Source organism: Rhopalosiphum maidis, chromosome 4 (genome assembly GCF_003676215.2).
Source record: "Rhopalosiphum maidis isolate BTI-1 chromosome 4, ASM367621v3, whole genome shotgun sequence".
Classification (NCBI taxonomy): domain Eukaryota; kingdom Metazoa; phylum Arthropoda; class Insecta; order Hemiptera; family Aphididae; genus Rhopalosiphum; species Rhopalosiphum maidis.
Window position 1 is genome coordinate 15250793 of NC_040880.1, and position 17418 is coordinate 15268210.

At 27.2% G+C, this 17418-nt stretch overlaps 1 protein-coding gene across 2 annotated transcripts in view; it reads right to left on the minus strand.

The window, feature by feature from the left end:
- The window catches only part of LOC113548677 (neuropeptide Y receptor type 2-like), a 171673-nt gene that overhangs the window by 33858 nt on the left and 120397 nt on the right, over positions 1 to 17418 (minus strand). For both annotated transcript variants that reach the window (XM_026949683.1, XM_026949682.1), the window contains one exon: positions 14408 to 14825. In XM_026949683.1, coding sequence (XP_026805484.1) covers positions 14408 to 14825 — 418 coding nt within the window. The remainder of the gene's footprint in view (positions 1 to 14407; positions 14826 to 17418) is intronic.

The window sequence follows — 17418 nt, forward strand, 5'->3', positions numbered from 1 at the left end:
TCCTTTTATCCTATTGCAACACACTATAGTGGGTAAATAGAAACATACCTAACCCCCCCCCCAAAAAAAAAAATAAAAAATAATAATAATAAATAATATGTTTCCTGATTTTTAGTGCTAATTTTATAATAAATAGTAATGTAATAACTATAAATATTCAAATATATACAAATTTATGTTGCTCAATTTAATTAATATTATGCAACTTTGGCCATCACGTTTGTTACTTCGAAAAATCGTGGTAAGAAGTGCATTTATTGCAAATTATTGATAAGTAATAACTAGAGGAGGATATTTATTATGTAATCAGTTGTATATTAAGTTGTTGAAAAATAAAAAAAAATGTTTATGAAATAAATCGAAATTTGTAATGTGCTTTAAAATGTTATGATGAGATATTTAGGACATACTTTAGATTTTGAATGTAATCATGAATTTTATTGGTTTTACACAAGGTGTAGTATACCTACCTATATACGAGGTATATATAAAAATAAAAATAAATGAGTAGAGCTCCGACAACAAAAACTTGCTGACGTTTAAAAACCTCGTTTGCTCAAACATTTGTTACGGTTGGCAATTATTATTTTATTTGTTTGCTGCACATTAATGAGGTATTGAGACAATCGAAATATGACCTTTCTAAAGAACCCCCCTATCTAGACAATTGAACGTCTTCTTTATTGGCGCCACGCTACGTCCTAACACTCCTCATACTCAAACGTCCCAAACAGTTGGTAAAACAGCAAGAATAAAAGAAAATAAATGCCATTCAAAAACAAATACATTCTTCGTTTAAGACAATGTGGAGCGGACTAACTCCATGTAGATCAGGAAAGTGCGATTGTTTCAAACATCCGATGATTTCTCGGAATACACCGAAACTGTATTATAACAATATTACGTAACTGTTGTATTCAATGCGCAGACACCTCATTGGCGTTTAATAATTTAATTTAGTTAGTTTCTCGAGGGTTAGTTCTCTTTCTATTTATTCCTGGCGAGTGCCGACGCACTTGAACACGGTCGACGGGATAATATGTGTCTACACACAACTCGAAAATTCGTATTATGTCTATACATGTATATTCAATTATATTAAATTATGTTTTATTGGAACGAATCATCCGTCATGAGTCGGGGTTTAGCATCGGGCTCGTAGCATGTTTTGTTTAGACTACTAATAATATTGCAGTTTGTCGGTCACGTAGGTACCGGGAATCAAAAAAAAAAAAGTAAATATCGATTCCATTAATACGCGCATTATATAATGATACCGGTATATTATAATGTATAGTATAGTGTAATATAAATCAACTAATTGATATTTAAGCGCGTTTGTAAACGATGATATTGTTATTATTATACGAGTAAATCGTCAACGGCATTGTTTGGAAGGGTTATGGTATTTATTGATTACAAAAATGTACGGTAAATCGCATAATATTGTGAATAAAATAGTAATATGTAAATTATAAATTATTTCCTAAGCTCTTTGTAATTTATCAGCATGAGCCTAACAATATTGTGTATACACGATAGTACGAATTTGTGACTGTTGTACAAGTTAAATTAATCACCAATATTTTCGATAAATTTAAATCAGATTTTCCAAGAAATTGATATTTTCGACTCTTAGAATATTGCGGTGTCGATTATGACAATACGACAACTCATAAAATCAACCCAATCGTAAAAAAATACCGGAGATTCTTGTTTCAATTATTTTATTTTTATTGTTTGGTTTCGATAACTTAAAGTTATATTATAAACTTTAGGATTAAAACATTAGTTCGTATTTATATTACAGGAGTATTTTTAATATTTTATAAATTTCAACTAGAACATATTATATTTTAATAACATAATCTGATTATTAAAATTACAAATACTCTATAAATTATAATTTTATTATCTTATTAATATTTTAGTATCGTTCTAAATATTATAATAATTTTACTACCAAGAGTATTACAATGATTAATGATTAATATCTGACTGAAGATAATATACTTACAAATACATTAATATAGTATTACATAGCTACGTCAATGGAAACAAATGCTACTTTACATTTATGTCAAAATATAATGAAATAATAAATAAATTATTTGTATGATTATTTTGACCATTAATTTGAAGAAATTTAATATACAAACGGTGCAGAATTTTATAATATTTTCATGAGTCATAATATAATATAGAGGTGTAAAATTTGTCTGTAATTATTTTTCACCGTGTTGCGTATATTATTGGCCTTATCGACTAGTCGGAAAATTAAAAGAAAACTTATTAAAATATAAACTGCTGATTATTTCAAAATAGTATTGAATTAGTAAAGTGCATTATTGTTATTAGTATTATTAATTTTTATACCAATATCTTTCAAAATATGCTAGTTTAAATTTAACGCAAATAATATTGTAGTCAATTCTAATTAAATTAAATTACAACGCATTTTTTTCTTAGTTTATATTATTATGAACGTTATATATATATTAAAATCTCAAAGTTGTAGTGGTTTGAAATACAATTGATCTTAAATTTCGTTAACCACATACAAGTAAATTATTCGAATCACAATGCCATATAGTTAGCCACTTTGAAGAAGAATATGTATATTTATATATATATATATAAATAATCAAGTAAGTAGTGTCATCGCGCTCTTTTAAATGAAATCATCTAAATTACCTATTGTCAAAAAAATTAAAGATTGAATTCTATTTTATAATGTGTATAGATACTTAATATAATAATATGTATATATATTTAGACGTATGAAACAAACTGATTGAAGTTATTCACATAATTACCAAGACACAAAATATGATACATATGATATGGATATGTTGTATTGAGTACCCATTGGACGTGATTATTCAATTCGCGAAGTATATTTGTTGATTGTGTGTTCAGTATTACGTGATCAAAATTTTTCGATTTTGTAATTCTTAAGTAAGACGTAATAGTTGACTTTTTTAAGTTAAGATATTATTTTAGGCGATTTGGTTTGACAACCTGCGGATACTTAGAATACTTATTACTTAGTAGTTTGAATAGTAGTTTTCGACAAAATTTAAATAAATTTCAATTCATGAATTCAGACTATGTGATGTAAATTGAATCTAGAAAATCATTAGAGTCATATTATATGTGTAACTTTTTCAGTTCCTATATTATAACATAATATTTTTATTAAAAACGCTTATTTTTATTTTACGTATCATATACGATTTTTTTTATTTTTATATATATATTACACCATTTCTATACTTACATTTACAGTGTAGTAAAAAAATTAAACAAATACCCGCAATAGTAAATTGTATATAACTAGCATAACTGGTGTAATAAAAAACACATAATATTATATACAGATATATTAGGATCGATAAAACGAAAGTCCATTTTTATACAATGTGGTATATGCGATCACATTCTCGTAAAACGGTTTATTCATTTATTTTTTTATACATTTTTGGGCAGTTTAAGTATTCAAATTCGTGTAGGTATGTGGTCAAATGAAAATTCTAAAACGATGATTAGCTATGTAAAAAATGTGTGAATCCTTCTTGTACTTATTTTTAATTATTAAAAACAAACTTTCACTCTACCATATTATGTTTGACCGATTTGATAATAGTTTCCATATGTTTATTTAAGACTAAATATGATTTTAAATTGACATATTTTTCTACTCACATTAAAGACATAATTATTTACACATTCATTATTACGGATTATCATTTTTATTTTTTATAGCTCAAATGTTTGATTTTTTGTTACTATATCGTGTGGATTATTATCGTAATGCAAATTGTAAGAATAACGTTCCGTTCCAGTGAAGCGTATGAAGTGCAATACTATATTTTTCCAACTACAGAATCACAGTTGAAAAATGTATTTACATGTTTTTGTACATTATCAATAATATATTATTATGTATAAAAGAATTTCAAATGTATGGTTTTTTTTCAAAAGTATTTATATGTTATAAACCTTACCCTAAAATCAACTACTTAAAAATTGGTAGAATTTATATGCGCACAATGAGAACTAACGGTTGCCATGATCGAATTAGAATAATATTCTACGTATATTGAATTATTTATTTTTAGTATAACTAACGAGTATACTTATTTGCATTTATTTTCTTTGAGTTACTATTATAATAATAAAATAATAAAATATGTATTAGTTAGTTATAGTAAGACTCTTTACTTTCACCACTTTTCCACTTTACTCCAAACTTCACCCTTTATTTGTATTTTTTGTTTATACGATATTATGTAAACATGAGTTGCTCCGGCTCACTACCAAGGAAGATGTGTTGTTGAACGTGATTAACTGATAACTTATGGTTTTCAAAAAGAATTATCTCCATTTAAAGTGGTGATCGATAAAAGTCTACAAGATCATGAGACCTCACCTCGTCGATTTTATTCGGTGGAAGCAAATCAAAATTATATTTATTCAAAATTTGATTGCGTTATTCAATTTTTTGAACTGAGGAGTTTATAGAAAAATATGTGCAATAAAATTAGTGAACAAAAAATACAAACACTTCGTTGAAAAAATTAACTGTTTAATATCTAGTTGAAATAGCAATTGCAGTTATCGAAAATGATAAAAAAAAAAAAAATGATTCCCAAATAAATAAAAAAAACAATAGGCGATTCAAACGTATATGGGACGTTCTGTATAAATGACTAATCCACGTGATACATATATTATATTTTAAGTAGTGTATAATATTGTAATAAATTGAATAATAAGAAATTACTTTTACACTTTGATAATAATTTGAAAAACCATCGGTCATTCCGATTTCTGCTACAAATCCAACTTGGACGTTTTGCACGGATATCTACCACTATAATATGTACGTATACGACTATATGTGCACTTCCGCGTACGGTACTTCAACTACAAATACTATAATACTTTGGTTTATACACAAGAAAATTCGAGGAGATCGAACAGGCGTTACGTGTTAAAAGCATTCTGCCACAAACAAAACTCGTCGACAAAACAAATGTCCACACTCTCAGTTCAGTCAGTGGCGGATCCAGAAGGGGGCGATTGGGGCGATCGCTCCCCCTCCGTTCTCTCAAAAAAAAAAAAAATAGTTTAAATTCCCTGATTTTAGTTTTTGACATAATTATACTTCAAGGGCAACAAAATTATAGTGATATATATTTTTTTATTACAATTATCTACTATTAAAAATATTTTTTTTTGTTCTGTACGAGACTGTGGAAAGTAACATATGTATGTACCTAAATAAATACTTTATCAAAATTAATGTGTGCCCTTTAAAAATCCCCCCCTGTTATCTTGGTCTGGGTCCGCCCCTGAGTTCAGTGATAATGTACATACTCGAATGCCCACACTGTAGCTACTCATCTAAAGCCTCATCGATTTTATAGTACCATCCACGGTACTTCTTTATTGTATAATATATTATGTCGTTTAACCGTGAGCAGCAGTTAATCACCTTGCACGGCGCTAAAATACGCACTTTATTCGCGATTTGCGTGTTTGTAAATTACTGGAGTACCTGAGCATGTATTAGTCATTTGTAATTAGTAGGTAAGTATAGTACTCCGCGTTGGAATTTCAAAAAAAAAAAAGAAGAAAAATATACACATATATATATAACATATACATATAATATATAAATGCTACCGGTCGAAGGCAATAGGGCGTCAACATAATGTAGTGTGTTTATACGTGTATATCAGAACATATTTTTAAGTACCTGAAATGACCCCTTCGTGGCTCCAGAGATTTGTCAATCCAACCCCATCGGATCATCGACCTAACCCCGGACCGAGATCAATCAAACAGCCATCCCTTCTTAAAAAAGAAAACTTTTTTTCTATTGTCTTCGGATATTCCAAAGTTCAGCTATCTCGTAAATTAAGCTTGTACAAGGACCATATTGAATTAAAAATTTTTAGTTGACTTTAGTGCGCGATTAAAAAAAAAATAATTTATATATAAATAACGAGGAAATAGATATAAAAAGAGGTACATTTTTATATTTTTATTTCTGTATAATGACGTAATTTAACAATTGGAATTTGTAAAAAAAAAAAACAATATTAACACCTCTTATTAATAATCAATACTCATGTTCATGAAACAGCCATTAAGTCTATTGAGTTCGATAGCCTATGGATTATTTGATAATCAACATAAATTTAGAATTAGTAATAATAATTTATGTTTAAATACGTAAAATATTATTATGATGTTTAAAATACATTTTTATATTTATCAAAAGTTTAATTTCAGTTAAATAAATACGATTTCCGGTATTTTAAAGATTATTATTATTATTATTGTTATTATCGTATGGCAAATGGTAATTTTAAAAGAGCACGACATATTTATTCATAAAAATAATAATATAAAAACGCTGATTTCATCGTATACTTTTTATCGAAAAAATATCTTTGAAAAAGTGTTTGTACAGTCGTGATTTGGATAAATATATCAACAAAATTAATATAATTTACAATCAATATTAAAAGCAAATATTGAAATACCTTCTGTACTGAAAAAAAAAGATTATCGTTTATATTTTTCAGTCCATCTTGTTTAGTGGGCAAAAAATGTAAAAGTAACTACGAATAATAATTAACTTTTCTCGTTGATGTATAGTAATTTTGCTTTTTTTTTTATTTAAATAACAATGACGATTGAAGTGTTTTTTGGTTAATAGAATTTTATTTGACGTTTTATATTGTACCGTAAAACAAGAACCAAAAAATAACACTAGACTTTTCATTAATTAATAAATACATTTAAATAAATTTAAACTTATACAATTTTTGTTAATTTCATTTACTTAAATATTTGATTTGATACTGTTATACGAGTAAATATAAAATTAACTTACATTTTATAATTTTCTAAAAAAAAAAAAAATGAACGATCTAAAGATAATACAAAATTATTATTTTTGGCGAGAAGTTTATTTTAATGACCCGTAGGTGATTTTTATATAAAATATTTAGAAAGTTTTATAGGCACGTTAAAAAGCGATCCTACCATAAAGATCAAATCAAAAACATAAAACAAAAACCTTTTAGCGTTATTTTACATAAAAACGAAGCAGATTACTTTTTAAAGGCTCGTAAATTTTTCTTTCGGTTTAGAATTGTTAAGCTTTTTAAAATTCATATAATTTTTTTTTTCATTTCGGCCACACGTTCGTTTTTTTTGTGTAATGTATTTAGCTATAAAATTCAATACGATCGTTCAACAAAATGTTTATTTTCACTTGGCTCAGACCAACGGAAACCATTTGTAGTAATACTGAATATTGTTGAGTATTGTGCAGGTGATCTATCAAGGCGGGGCTATTTAACTGAACATTTTAACATTTTACCGATTTCATTTATGGGATCTAAACTATGTTTGAAATTTAAAGCAACAAAACGTGGGTGACGATCGACAACTATACGCGCGACCACACGTGGCGTGGAAAGTTTTCGTATAAGTTATACGTGAAAATCGTGCACGTTTGTCGTGTTTAGGTGTTATAACTTATAAATAATAATTATCATAGGGCATACGGTATACATTATATATACGGTGTGTCTAGAAAATTTGAAAATCCTTGATCCGTAGTAAGGATCACATATTATTAGTATATGATAATGCGCGAGACGATTAATTAAATTAATATCATATTATGCGCATCTTCGCCGTGTTTGATAATGTGATATTGTCCCTTTCAGTCAGTGCACGATATTTGATCCTCGCTAATGTAATACACTTTTTCGACGACAGACACATTGTACACTATTTTATTATAGTTTTCTGTATGGAGCGTGTCGAAAGAACGACAATTGGGGAGAGATACTTAATATATACGAAAATAATAACATTTAAGTGATGCTTATTAAACGTATTTTTTTTCTCGACATCGAAAGCACTGACGTATTAGGATGGTCGATGGTGACGGTGGCAAACGTAAAATTATAAATACCTATAATAAAATGGTCTGCAGGATTTTAGATTTTTTTCATTAATTTCAAAAATATATTACTCGACATCGTGAAGTGTAGTAAAAATAAATTAGCGTACTGCCATAATAAAACTGGCAGCGTTATTATAAGTTTATGACGTTGTAATTATGATAGTACTGATTTTTTCCAATGTTCGCTGTACAAATTATGTTTTTGAAATATAATACAAAGTACGTACAGATATGATACATCGATTTTACGAATAAATATTTAATATTAATATTTGGGACAATAAAATATGTGTTCATCAGCGAGCTGTTGAAAGTTATGTCTTTGCCGAATAGTACTTTAATATTTATTTAGTAATCTATATTTGTTTTTTATGAAATATTTACATTTTTACACTAACGAAATATAGTGATGAATAAAATATAAACCTATTTCTTCGAAGGTCAGCTGAAAATAATGTAGGGTTTAACACGACCTATCAAAACTGACTTGGCCCTCCTCTTATACAAATTATACATATTATTGAAATAGTATCTAATTCGTGTAACAATAATGTATAAAGAGGGTTATCGTGTTTTACTATCAGTCAATAAAGCTAGCACATAATATCTTAGTATGTATGCAATATGTATATTGTACAGCAGTAAAATATTTTGCAAAATTAACATAACTAAATTGTACAAAAAATATTATTAACGAAACGTCTTATCCGTATTAACTTGTCTATCTTGTAATATTCATTATAATAATAATGCAATTAAAACTATTGTGTGACAAATATAACGGGTCAGTGTATGATAAAGTCCATTTTCCGGTGTAAAGAACGACCGTACCGTACAGCCGTATAGATACTTCAGAAAATTATGCTCATAAAAAACAGTATTAAAATTCAGTTAGTTTACAAATATTGTTATTTTATTTATTTTTATTTTACCATACTGCGATGATCCGGTAGATATATAGTAGAGCGCGCATTATGGTTTTCAACTTCGTAACCAATCATACATTACTTTTTAATTAACTACCTACTATAACTTCTAACCACACATTTTTTATTCGCTTGTAATCTGCAAGTTTATTGTTGTTTTTTAATCTATCTAATTTATTTTTTATTTTTTTAATCGTGCTTGAGAATTTAAGAGTGCCTATGCATTTATATACCATCCTTTTTTACCTTCTTGGCGGTTTAGCAATAATTCACGGTTTGCCGTTCGTAAGCTCTTCTTACTTGCATTTGTATTACGATGATAAATTTATATTTTTTATGAGATTAAGATGAATTATTTATTATTCCTTCATAAATAATGTTTTATCACGATTATCCATCACGCATTGCAATTTTTCGCGATTTTGTATTGTTTAATTTTTTACTGAAAAAATACAGTAACAAGTGATTTAATTTGGTAAAAAAAAAAACTAAAAACGATATGATATAGTTTATACACATATATATATATGCATATAAACTATAATAACTATGTTAATTCTTCCTGTACTATGCTAATTGGGTTCCTATTGAAATTATTTTATATAATTTATATACCAAGCAATTATAAAAATATATAAAAAATTATTCATATAATGGGGTTTACGCTCAAATAGATTATACATTATTTGCAAATAATTATAAATTATTAATATATGTATTCAGAAGAGTCACTATCGTTAGACGTTACCAAATAGTAAATATTATAAACAAATGCGTATCGTTCTTACGACTATAGAAATATAAATTAAAAAATAATGGTATTAACAAAAAAAGGTCCTTCGTACGTATATTAATTTGGTAAACTACATAAATAATTAGGAAATACTGTGAAAAAAATGTAACTTCTGAAAATATGTTTACATTTAGATGACTTATAAAAAATATATTTAATGTATACGTATAGCTCCTGCTCTCCAAATACAAGTATAAAAATTACATTTTATTATGATTTAGTTATCTCAAAAATATGATTTACTCGAGAAAAATGAATAGCTCCTTTGAGGTTTACACATAGTAGAGTAATAAATTCCCAGAAGACGAGAAAAATCGCTGTGGAATAAATTTGTTCCGAGTCGTATCGCTACAACTTAAAATACTTCAATGGATACAGGAGTTTTTTTTTACATATATAAAATAAAATGGTCCTAGGATCAAATGTATAAAATATATAGTTGCAAAAGAAGAAATTTAATATTTGAACAGAAATTCTATTTAAAGCTTTTGCGTCATAAATTGTTATATCAGTTTTACGTTAGCGGGGAAATATTATATATTGTAGAGCCGTTAGAAATTTCATGAAATAAAATCAACTAAATATTTATAACGAGAGCGACATGTAAAAACATAATATCATTGTACCTACAGATGCCAAAGTATAATAATATAAAAGACAGATATTTGGTAATGTAAATAATATATTATTTTCGTTTTTCAGTGTGACATGGTTATTATGGGTTTCGTATTCATGAGCTCTCGTGTCCAAATATAATATAGAAATTGGCGTATAACGAATAAAACGTATAAATTAAGTAATATGTATATATATAATATTATACACGTCAAGGTAGCCACAGAGTTGAGAGTTTTATAATGTGCTGTGTGTATAAAAAAAGTTAATACGTGTCATGTCATTGAAACTGACAAGGCGCGACATGGATTTAATGTGATTCCAAAGAAATGAAAACAAAAATACCGAGCTAGTAATTATATATATATATATACCTACAAGTTTTTTTTGGAAACGAGTGTCTTTTGCTGTGACTTCTGCTACGCTGTAGCTGTGTAGACTGTAGAGTATGTAATAATACTAATAATATATAAATGTCAATGTGCGTTTGACCTTTTTTTCCAGACGTGTACACATACAGGGTAAAAAAAAAACCTTGTCTCTTTCACATGATGGCGTTTTTTTAGTTTTTACTCGAAATCAATTTATTTTGGTTATAACTATAAATGAAAAAGTTTTGATCTTAGATTAAAACGATCAACATCACAAAGTCGGTCGCAACATTTTAATATAAATTTGTGGTTGATGTAATTTTAGCATCATTTTACAACAAATACTTTTTGGTTAGAACTTTGCGAAAACGCATAATATGTTGACGTTTTCACTAAGATTTAGATTAAAGAAATTGAATATTTTACATCAATGTTATTTTTAGCTTTTTACGTAGGTTTTAATTTGAATATTATATTAACAAGTATGTTGTTTATGAGGATTGGAAGTGATGATTTATTGGAATCGCGTAAAGACATTTTTTTTATTTACTAAGGAATAAACATTGTGTTAGTCTGATCAGTATATTGTCATAAGTGTGTGTACGGACTTTTAAAAATGATATTAATAATAATAATAAAAGATTTATTATCTATTCATTAGTTTTAATTGCTTGATGTCGGCCATTAATAAAAAAAAAAATAAAACATTTCATTAGGGTTGTTTAAATTTTCCTCAGATCGATCAAAAGCTCCTCGATTAGTATTTGGTAATAAATCATCTATTAGATTACACGAATAAAATAATCATGTTGTTATTTTTTTTCTTAATTGTGTTTATTAAGGTAGCAAATACAATTTATAATTTTTTCGATCTTTAATATTATGAATATAACTAATAAAGTATTTGTATATATTAGTCATATTTAAAAATGTGCGTTGTATGACTTTTTTGATACAAGTGTTAATCAAATTTTTAATTTACTAAAAAATATTTCAGCTTTGAAATAGCTTAAAAAATTATTAAAAATTTAAATCATACATCTAATAAGGGCTGCAAATAATGAAACAATAACTAATTTTTCAAGTGCTTACTTAAACAAAAATTAAAAAATTACAAGACAATAATGGCATATTTCTGTTTTATTAAACGTTGGATCGTTAAATGTATTAACATTTTTACTGATGAAGAAAAACTCAAGAACTTTTATATGTTTACGAAAATAATAGATAGATACATAAAAGATGTGATTATATTCAATCGCTTTGTTGAATTTATTGTAAGAGGTATTTTAAAGTCAATTCAATGTGTAATATGTGCTAATAAACTAGGTGTCAACGAAATGAAATAAATTGATCGTCATTAGTAAAAAAAAACAGTGGTGGTCTTACGATGGCCAGTCAATATGTTGTAAAGCTCTGGTGAAAATTTCCTACTAGTAAATGGGCCACAGTTTAATAACATGGCTATAGACAAGTTGACAGTAAAAACTGTCTAGAAGATAAATTTGAACCATTGTTTTGTAAATATATTTAGTTTTTTTATGGACCAGTTTCTATGAAATAAACATTTATTGAAACTCATTATACACAATTTTGTAATTATAAGAGTTCATCATAATCATAAAATATGACTAAAACTTCAAATTAAATAAATAAACGAGTAAGATAGTTTTTCACAGAACGTGTACAAATCCGTAAATATTAATATCATACCTATAGCTAATTTAATTAAATTAAATTACAGTTTATGTACCAACTAAATAATAATATTAGAAACATGAACACAACTATAATTATACAAATTCAGGAAATTTAAATCTCGTTTTATTTTTTTTAATATAAATTTGTAATATATTTTAATAAACTATGATGATAATATAATTTCGTGAAACTTTGCACTATCTCTCTCTCTCTCTCTCTCTCTCAAATATCTAAGTACGGCCTGAAAAACTCTTTTTATGCACAGTCTATCATTTTTAGGGATATGGAAAAATTGAATCTCAATAATCACAATATTTATTGATAAGCATTTAAATTTAGAAATTTTTACAAAATTCATAAAAATCACTTTGATGTGAAAAAATATTAAAACCTTTTATTTTTATAACGAGATTTGAAAATTTAATATAATATTCATTACAAACTGTACAACCCATAAATAAAAAAAAAATTACCCGAAAGCTAAATTAATTTTTTATGAGCAATTCTAGTTCAAATTGTTACAACATTTGATATTCACCCATAAAATAAAACTTCAAATAATTTTTGATATTATTTTGTTGTATTTCAAAATAAACACCAACAGTAGATTATACAATATTTATATTATTATTTTTATTTCATGAGTTGCTTAACTTGTTTTAAGTTATTTATAGGCATGACAATTAAAATAAAATTTAAAAATACTTTTATTTTAAATCTTAGTATAGAATTTATTTTTAACCCATATTACTATGCATTTTCTTAACTATTATATTATTTTAATTACTTATTGTCTATAGATTATAAGACTAAAAAATCAAACATTAGATTCTGGATAATATTATATATTATAATACAATTTTTTTTAATAATCGTATTAAATAAGTATGGAGCATATTTTAATCATATATTATTTAAATCTTGTGATTTGGAATATCTGTATGTAATATACTAATATGAATACCACCTACTGTATAGGTAGGTATAATGTAAACGTTAATCATTGGAGATTTATAATAATATGGTTTTAGACGGTTAACAAAGACTGTCATTATTATGCATTAAGTATAGGTTTATGAATTCAAATCACTATATTATGTTATTGAGTGTATGATATATGCATTCGTCAGTTGAGAAATAATCATTAAAAATCGAAATCTTCAGAAATATTTTAAATAATGAAAAAATAATTTCAAAAAGAAATAGTCACAGCTATGATGTGCATGCATTTAAAGATATCAATGAATGAAAGGTATGCATAAAATAATTAAATTATTATGTATCAACCTGTACTGTGGAAAAATAGATTTAAAACCTTTTATAAAAATTTACTTTTTACATTAAAATATCATACTTTCATAAATATATTTGTGGGTATGTATAATTATTTCTTAGTTTGGAGATTATAATATGTTCACGTTTTAATAAGCCCTATATTTCTCGACTAACCTAATATTGATATTGACTTTTGGTTTTAATCGTAATGACTATATTATAATTAGAACGGAATGTACACCGTAAACCAAATTAAACATTAATAGAATTGTGATTATATATGCCACGAGTAAATATTCTATGTGGGGACATGCAACTATAATAGAGCAGACGTGTGTGACGACGCAATAATATTGCAATACGTGAACCATATCACATATTAAATATTAGCTCTTAAAAACACGACTTACGTCATTACCACATTACCGTCATAGGACATAGAGCAGAGGAATTTGGGCATGAATAACATCCGTATACCGTAGCGTTATAACTGGCAGGTGTGATATTTTGCTTAATAGAAACACTTAAAACATATTTTGACTATTTTAATAAATAATTATTACCTATAACTGCTTTTGTGTTCACCTTGTTTAAAAGCCAAGTGACTACTTATCATACAACGGTTGTTCGTGTGTGTGGCAACCTCATCACGTAAACATTACGGATTGTTGTCATATTATGTAAGATAGTATATCGTATGAAATTCACTATAATAATAGATACGACTTACCACGAGATCGAGTCCGGTGCAATCTGTGGTGGCGGTGGTTCGACCAGACGGCAGAACAATGGACGTTGGCAACAACGTTTCCTGGCACGTGTCGTTGCCGTTGCACGTCCGTTCGGACCTGTAACCATCAACGCGTTCTCGGCGCTTCTTTTCCTCGTCAGACCTGGTTGTACCGTACCCGGAACCGTTGCGCCAGCAAGGCAACACCTGTTTGAACTCTTTCCGGAAGTTCTCGTTCAACCAAGCGTATAGGAACGGATTATAGCACGTGGAACTCATGGCCACGGCATGAGCAGAGAAGAAGAACAGGTAGTAATGTTTCCACGTGGCCGTCTGCAGGTAGAAATCGTTTAACAGATTGATGGCGGTCAGCGGAAGCCAAGACACGCCGAATATAGTCACCATGGCTATCAACATCCTGTAGAAAAAAAAAATCCATCAAACCAAAATACCTCGTCCAGCAAAAGTAATATTTACATTTGTGTACTGGGTAAGCCACAAGATTTTTTTTTAACTATTCACATTTTACGATTAAAATCGCATATAATAATTTATTCTAGAATTAATAATAATGTGTCTGTCATGTCTGCTGTGACTGTAATAATAATTAATTACTACATCTCAAGCGTGTACTTGAATATAACCAATCTATAAGTATCTATATGTTATTATCGTGTAAGGTTGAAATATATATTAAAAATAACAGATCACTTTCATCAATAACGTCTAGAACTAAAATCAAGGAAAAGCTTTAAGACCTAGTAGTATTTATGACATTTTTAATTTATCCTTGTTTAATTTTTTCCAAGAGTCCGATATTTCAATAGTTATAAATATTTCACTTAAAATAAATTTATTTAAATACAATGTTTTTATGGAGAGGTATCTAATTAATTCGTAGTTTTCTTTTGAATTTTTTTTTTTTATTTTCATTTTTTTATTATAATTAAATCTCCAATCTTTAATATTAAAAAAAAAAATGAAAAAGTTTCTCTATTCTGAGTAATTGTTGTTTTGGGTCCTCGGTAACGTTTATGGAGTAAAACTTATTCCTTTAATCTATAATTGCTACTAAATTAATATTATATAGATACACCCCTGACAAGGCGATCTGCACCTGTGCACCGTACAAGTATTTATCTTATTGGGATCATGAATTGGTAGACCGATTTATATTATTTTCAACTATCTGAGTCATTTTTTAGAAACTGATGGTTTTTAAGGTTATACATTTTGATGGCCACACATTGTTTGTGTATAACTATGATAGTTTATTTAAGAATTTTGGGTAAGACAGTTCCACATTGTTTGATTTATTTGTTAGACGTTGTTTGTGCATTATCCGTTTACCTTATGAAAGATTATAATCTTTACAGTATACCATTTGTGTAAATGCATTAGAACTGAGAAAAGAGATTAGAGGTACCAGAAAGTGTAAGTTATTAACTAATTTTCAGCTTTTCAGCTTAAATATTTAAATATTAAATTTTCAAACATTATATAGGTATTTGTATATTTTAAAATGTATATATCTCGACAAGTTTAAGCAACTCTAGAATACGAGACACGAATGATTCGTAAGTCGTAACCACGATTAGGTAATAAATTTTTATTACATAATACATAAAATGTATGATTATAATTTATAATGTAATTGAATAAGCCAGTTTCTTCTAATTTTATGTACGTACTTATATTATATGTGAATTATAGCGATAAATTATTACATTTTCAAGTTCAACCAGAATTTTGTATCACAACTAAAAAGTCCTTTTATTATATGAAGTTAACTATTTTTTATACCCTTATATAATATGGTTTGATATGCTAATGCGAAAACGATGCATGATAGTTTGATGCAGTCGTACATGTAAGCAGATGGTGTGCATTAATGATGATCGGCAATGTATAAGTATTAAGTAGGTCCCATCTCTTCGGGTTGGGTTATTTTGATCGGCCGGTACTTAATAATATTTTTATAGTATGCATTTTTTTCTGGTCACGATAACTATATAAATTAACATAATATTATAACAAACATCCTCACACACATACACACATATACCACACATATATATACAACATGTGCATTGTGCATAGTTCTGTGTATAAAACTAATATATACGCAAATATTAATGGAGGGTTATCCTTTTTAGAGTACGCCGAGTACAATGTCATGTCCGAAACTCGTTGACCGTAAAATTGTTTACACGTTTCAACGATGTGGGTGACTATAACTTCTAGACAAATCCGACGAATAAAATATACGAATTATAATAATAAAATAGTTTCAGAGAAATCACAATACATTCGACATAAGTTTGACTGCATAAGCGTATTGTAATAATACAGAGTTCAATATTCGATTCCATAGTTCCTCCCTTAAAGGACACTTCCAAACAGCGGACGCCTTAAAATGGTGAAAGTTTATTTCGGGAACAAACTACTACCTGTCCAAAAACTAAACCCTGTAAATAGTAGAAACCTCTGAAAAGTGAACAAAATTTAAGTGGCTGAAAGTGTCCGGTATTTGAACATAACACAATAAAAATTATATTCTTCGTTTTAAAAACAAACATAAATTCACGATGTTCGCGAGTAATAATATTGCAAGACTTTGATAATATCTAAAAATCACTGCTTTTATACTGTGGTTTTAGAAATTATTCATAAAAATTGTATTAAAAGAATTTCCTTTTATTTAAATAACATTTAAAAAAATATAATATGCTTTTATAAAACTGCGTTGTCACAATATATAACATAATATAATTTCGTTTGAATAATAGATATTTCTTTCTTTTATAAGATATTAAAAAATATTAAAAACCTTTATACCTCATCTTTAGTTGGATTAATATACATTATTTAAAATATACGTCAATAATCGAATATTAAAATATTATTCATAATAATATTTTGGTGTCATTGTATGATCGAGTATTTTTTTTAAACAATTTAAAATCATATGTTATCCGTCATTGTGTCTAATAAATTATAATTATTTAGTT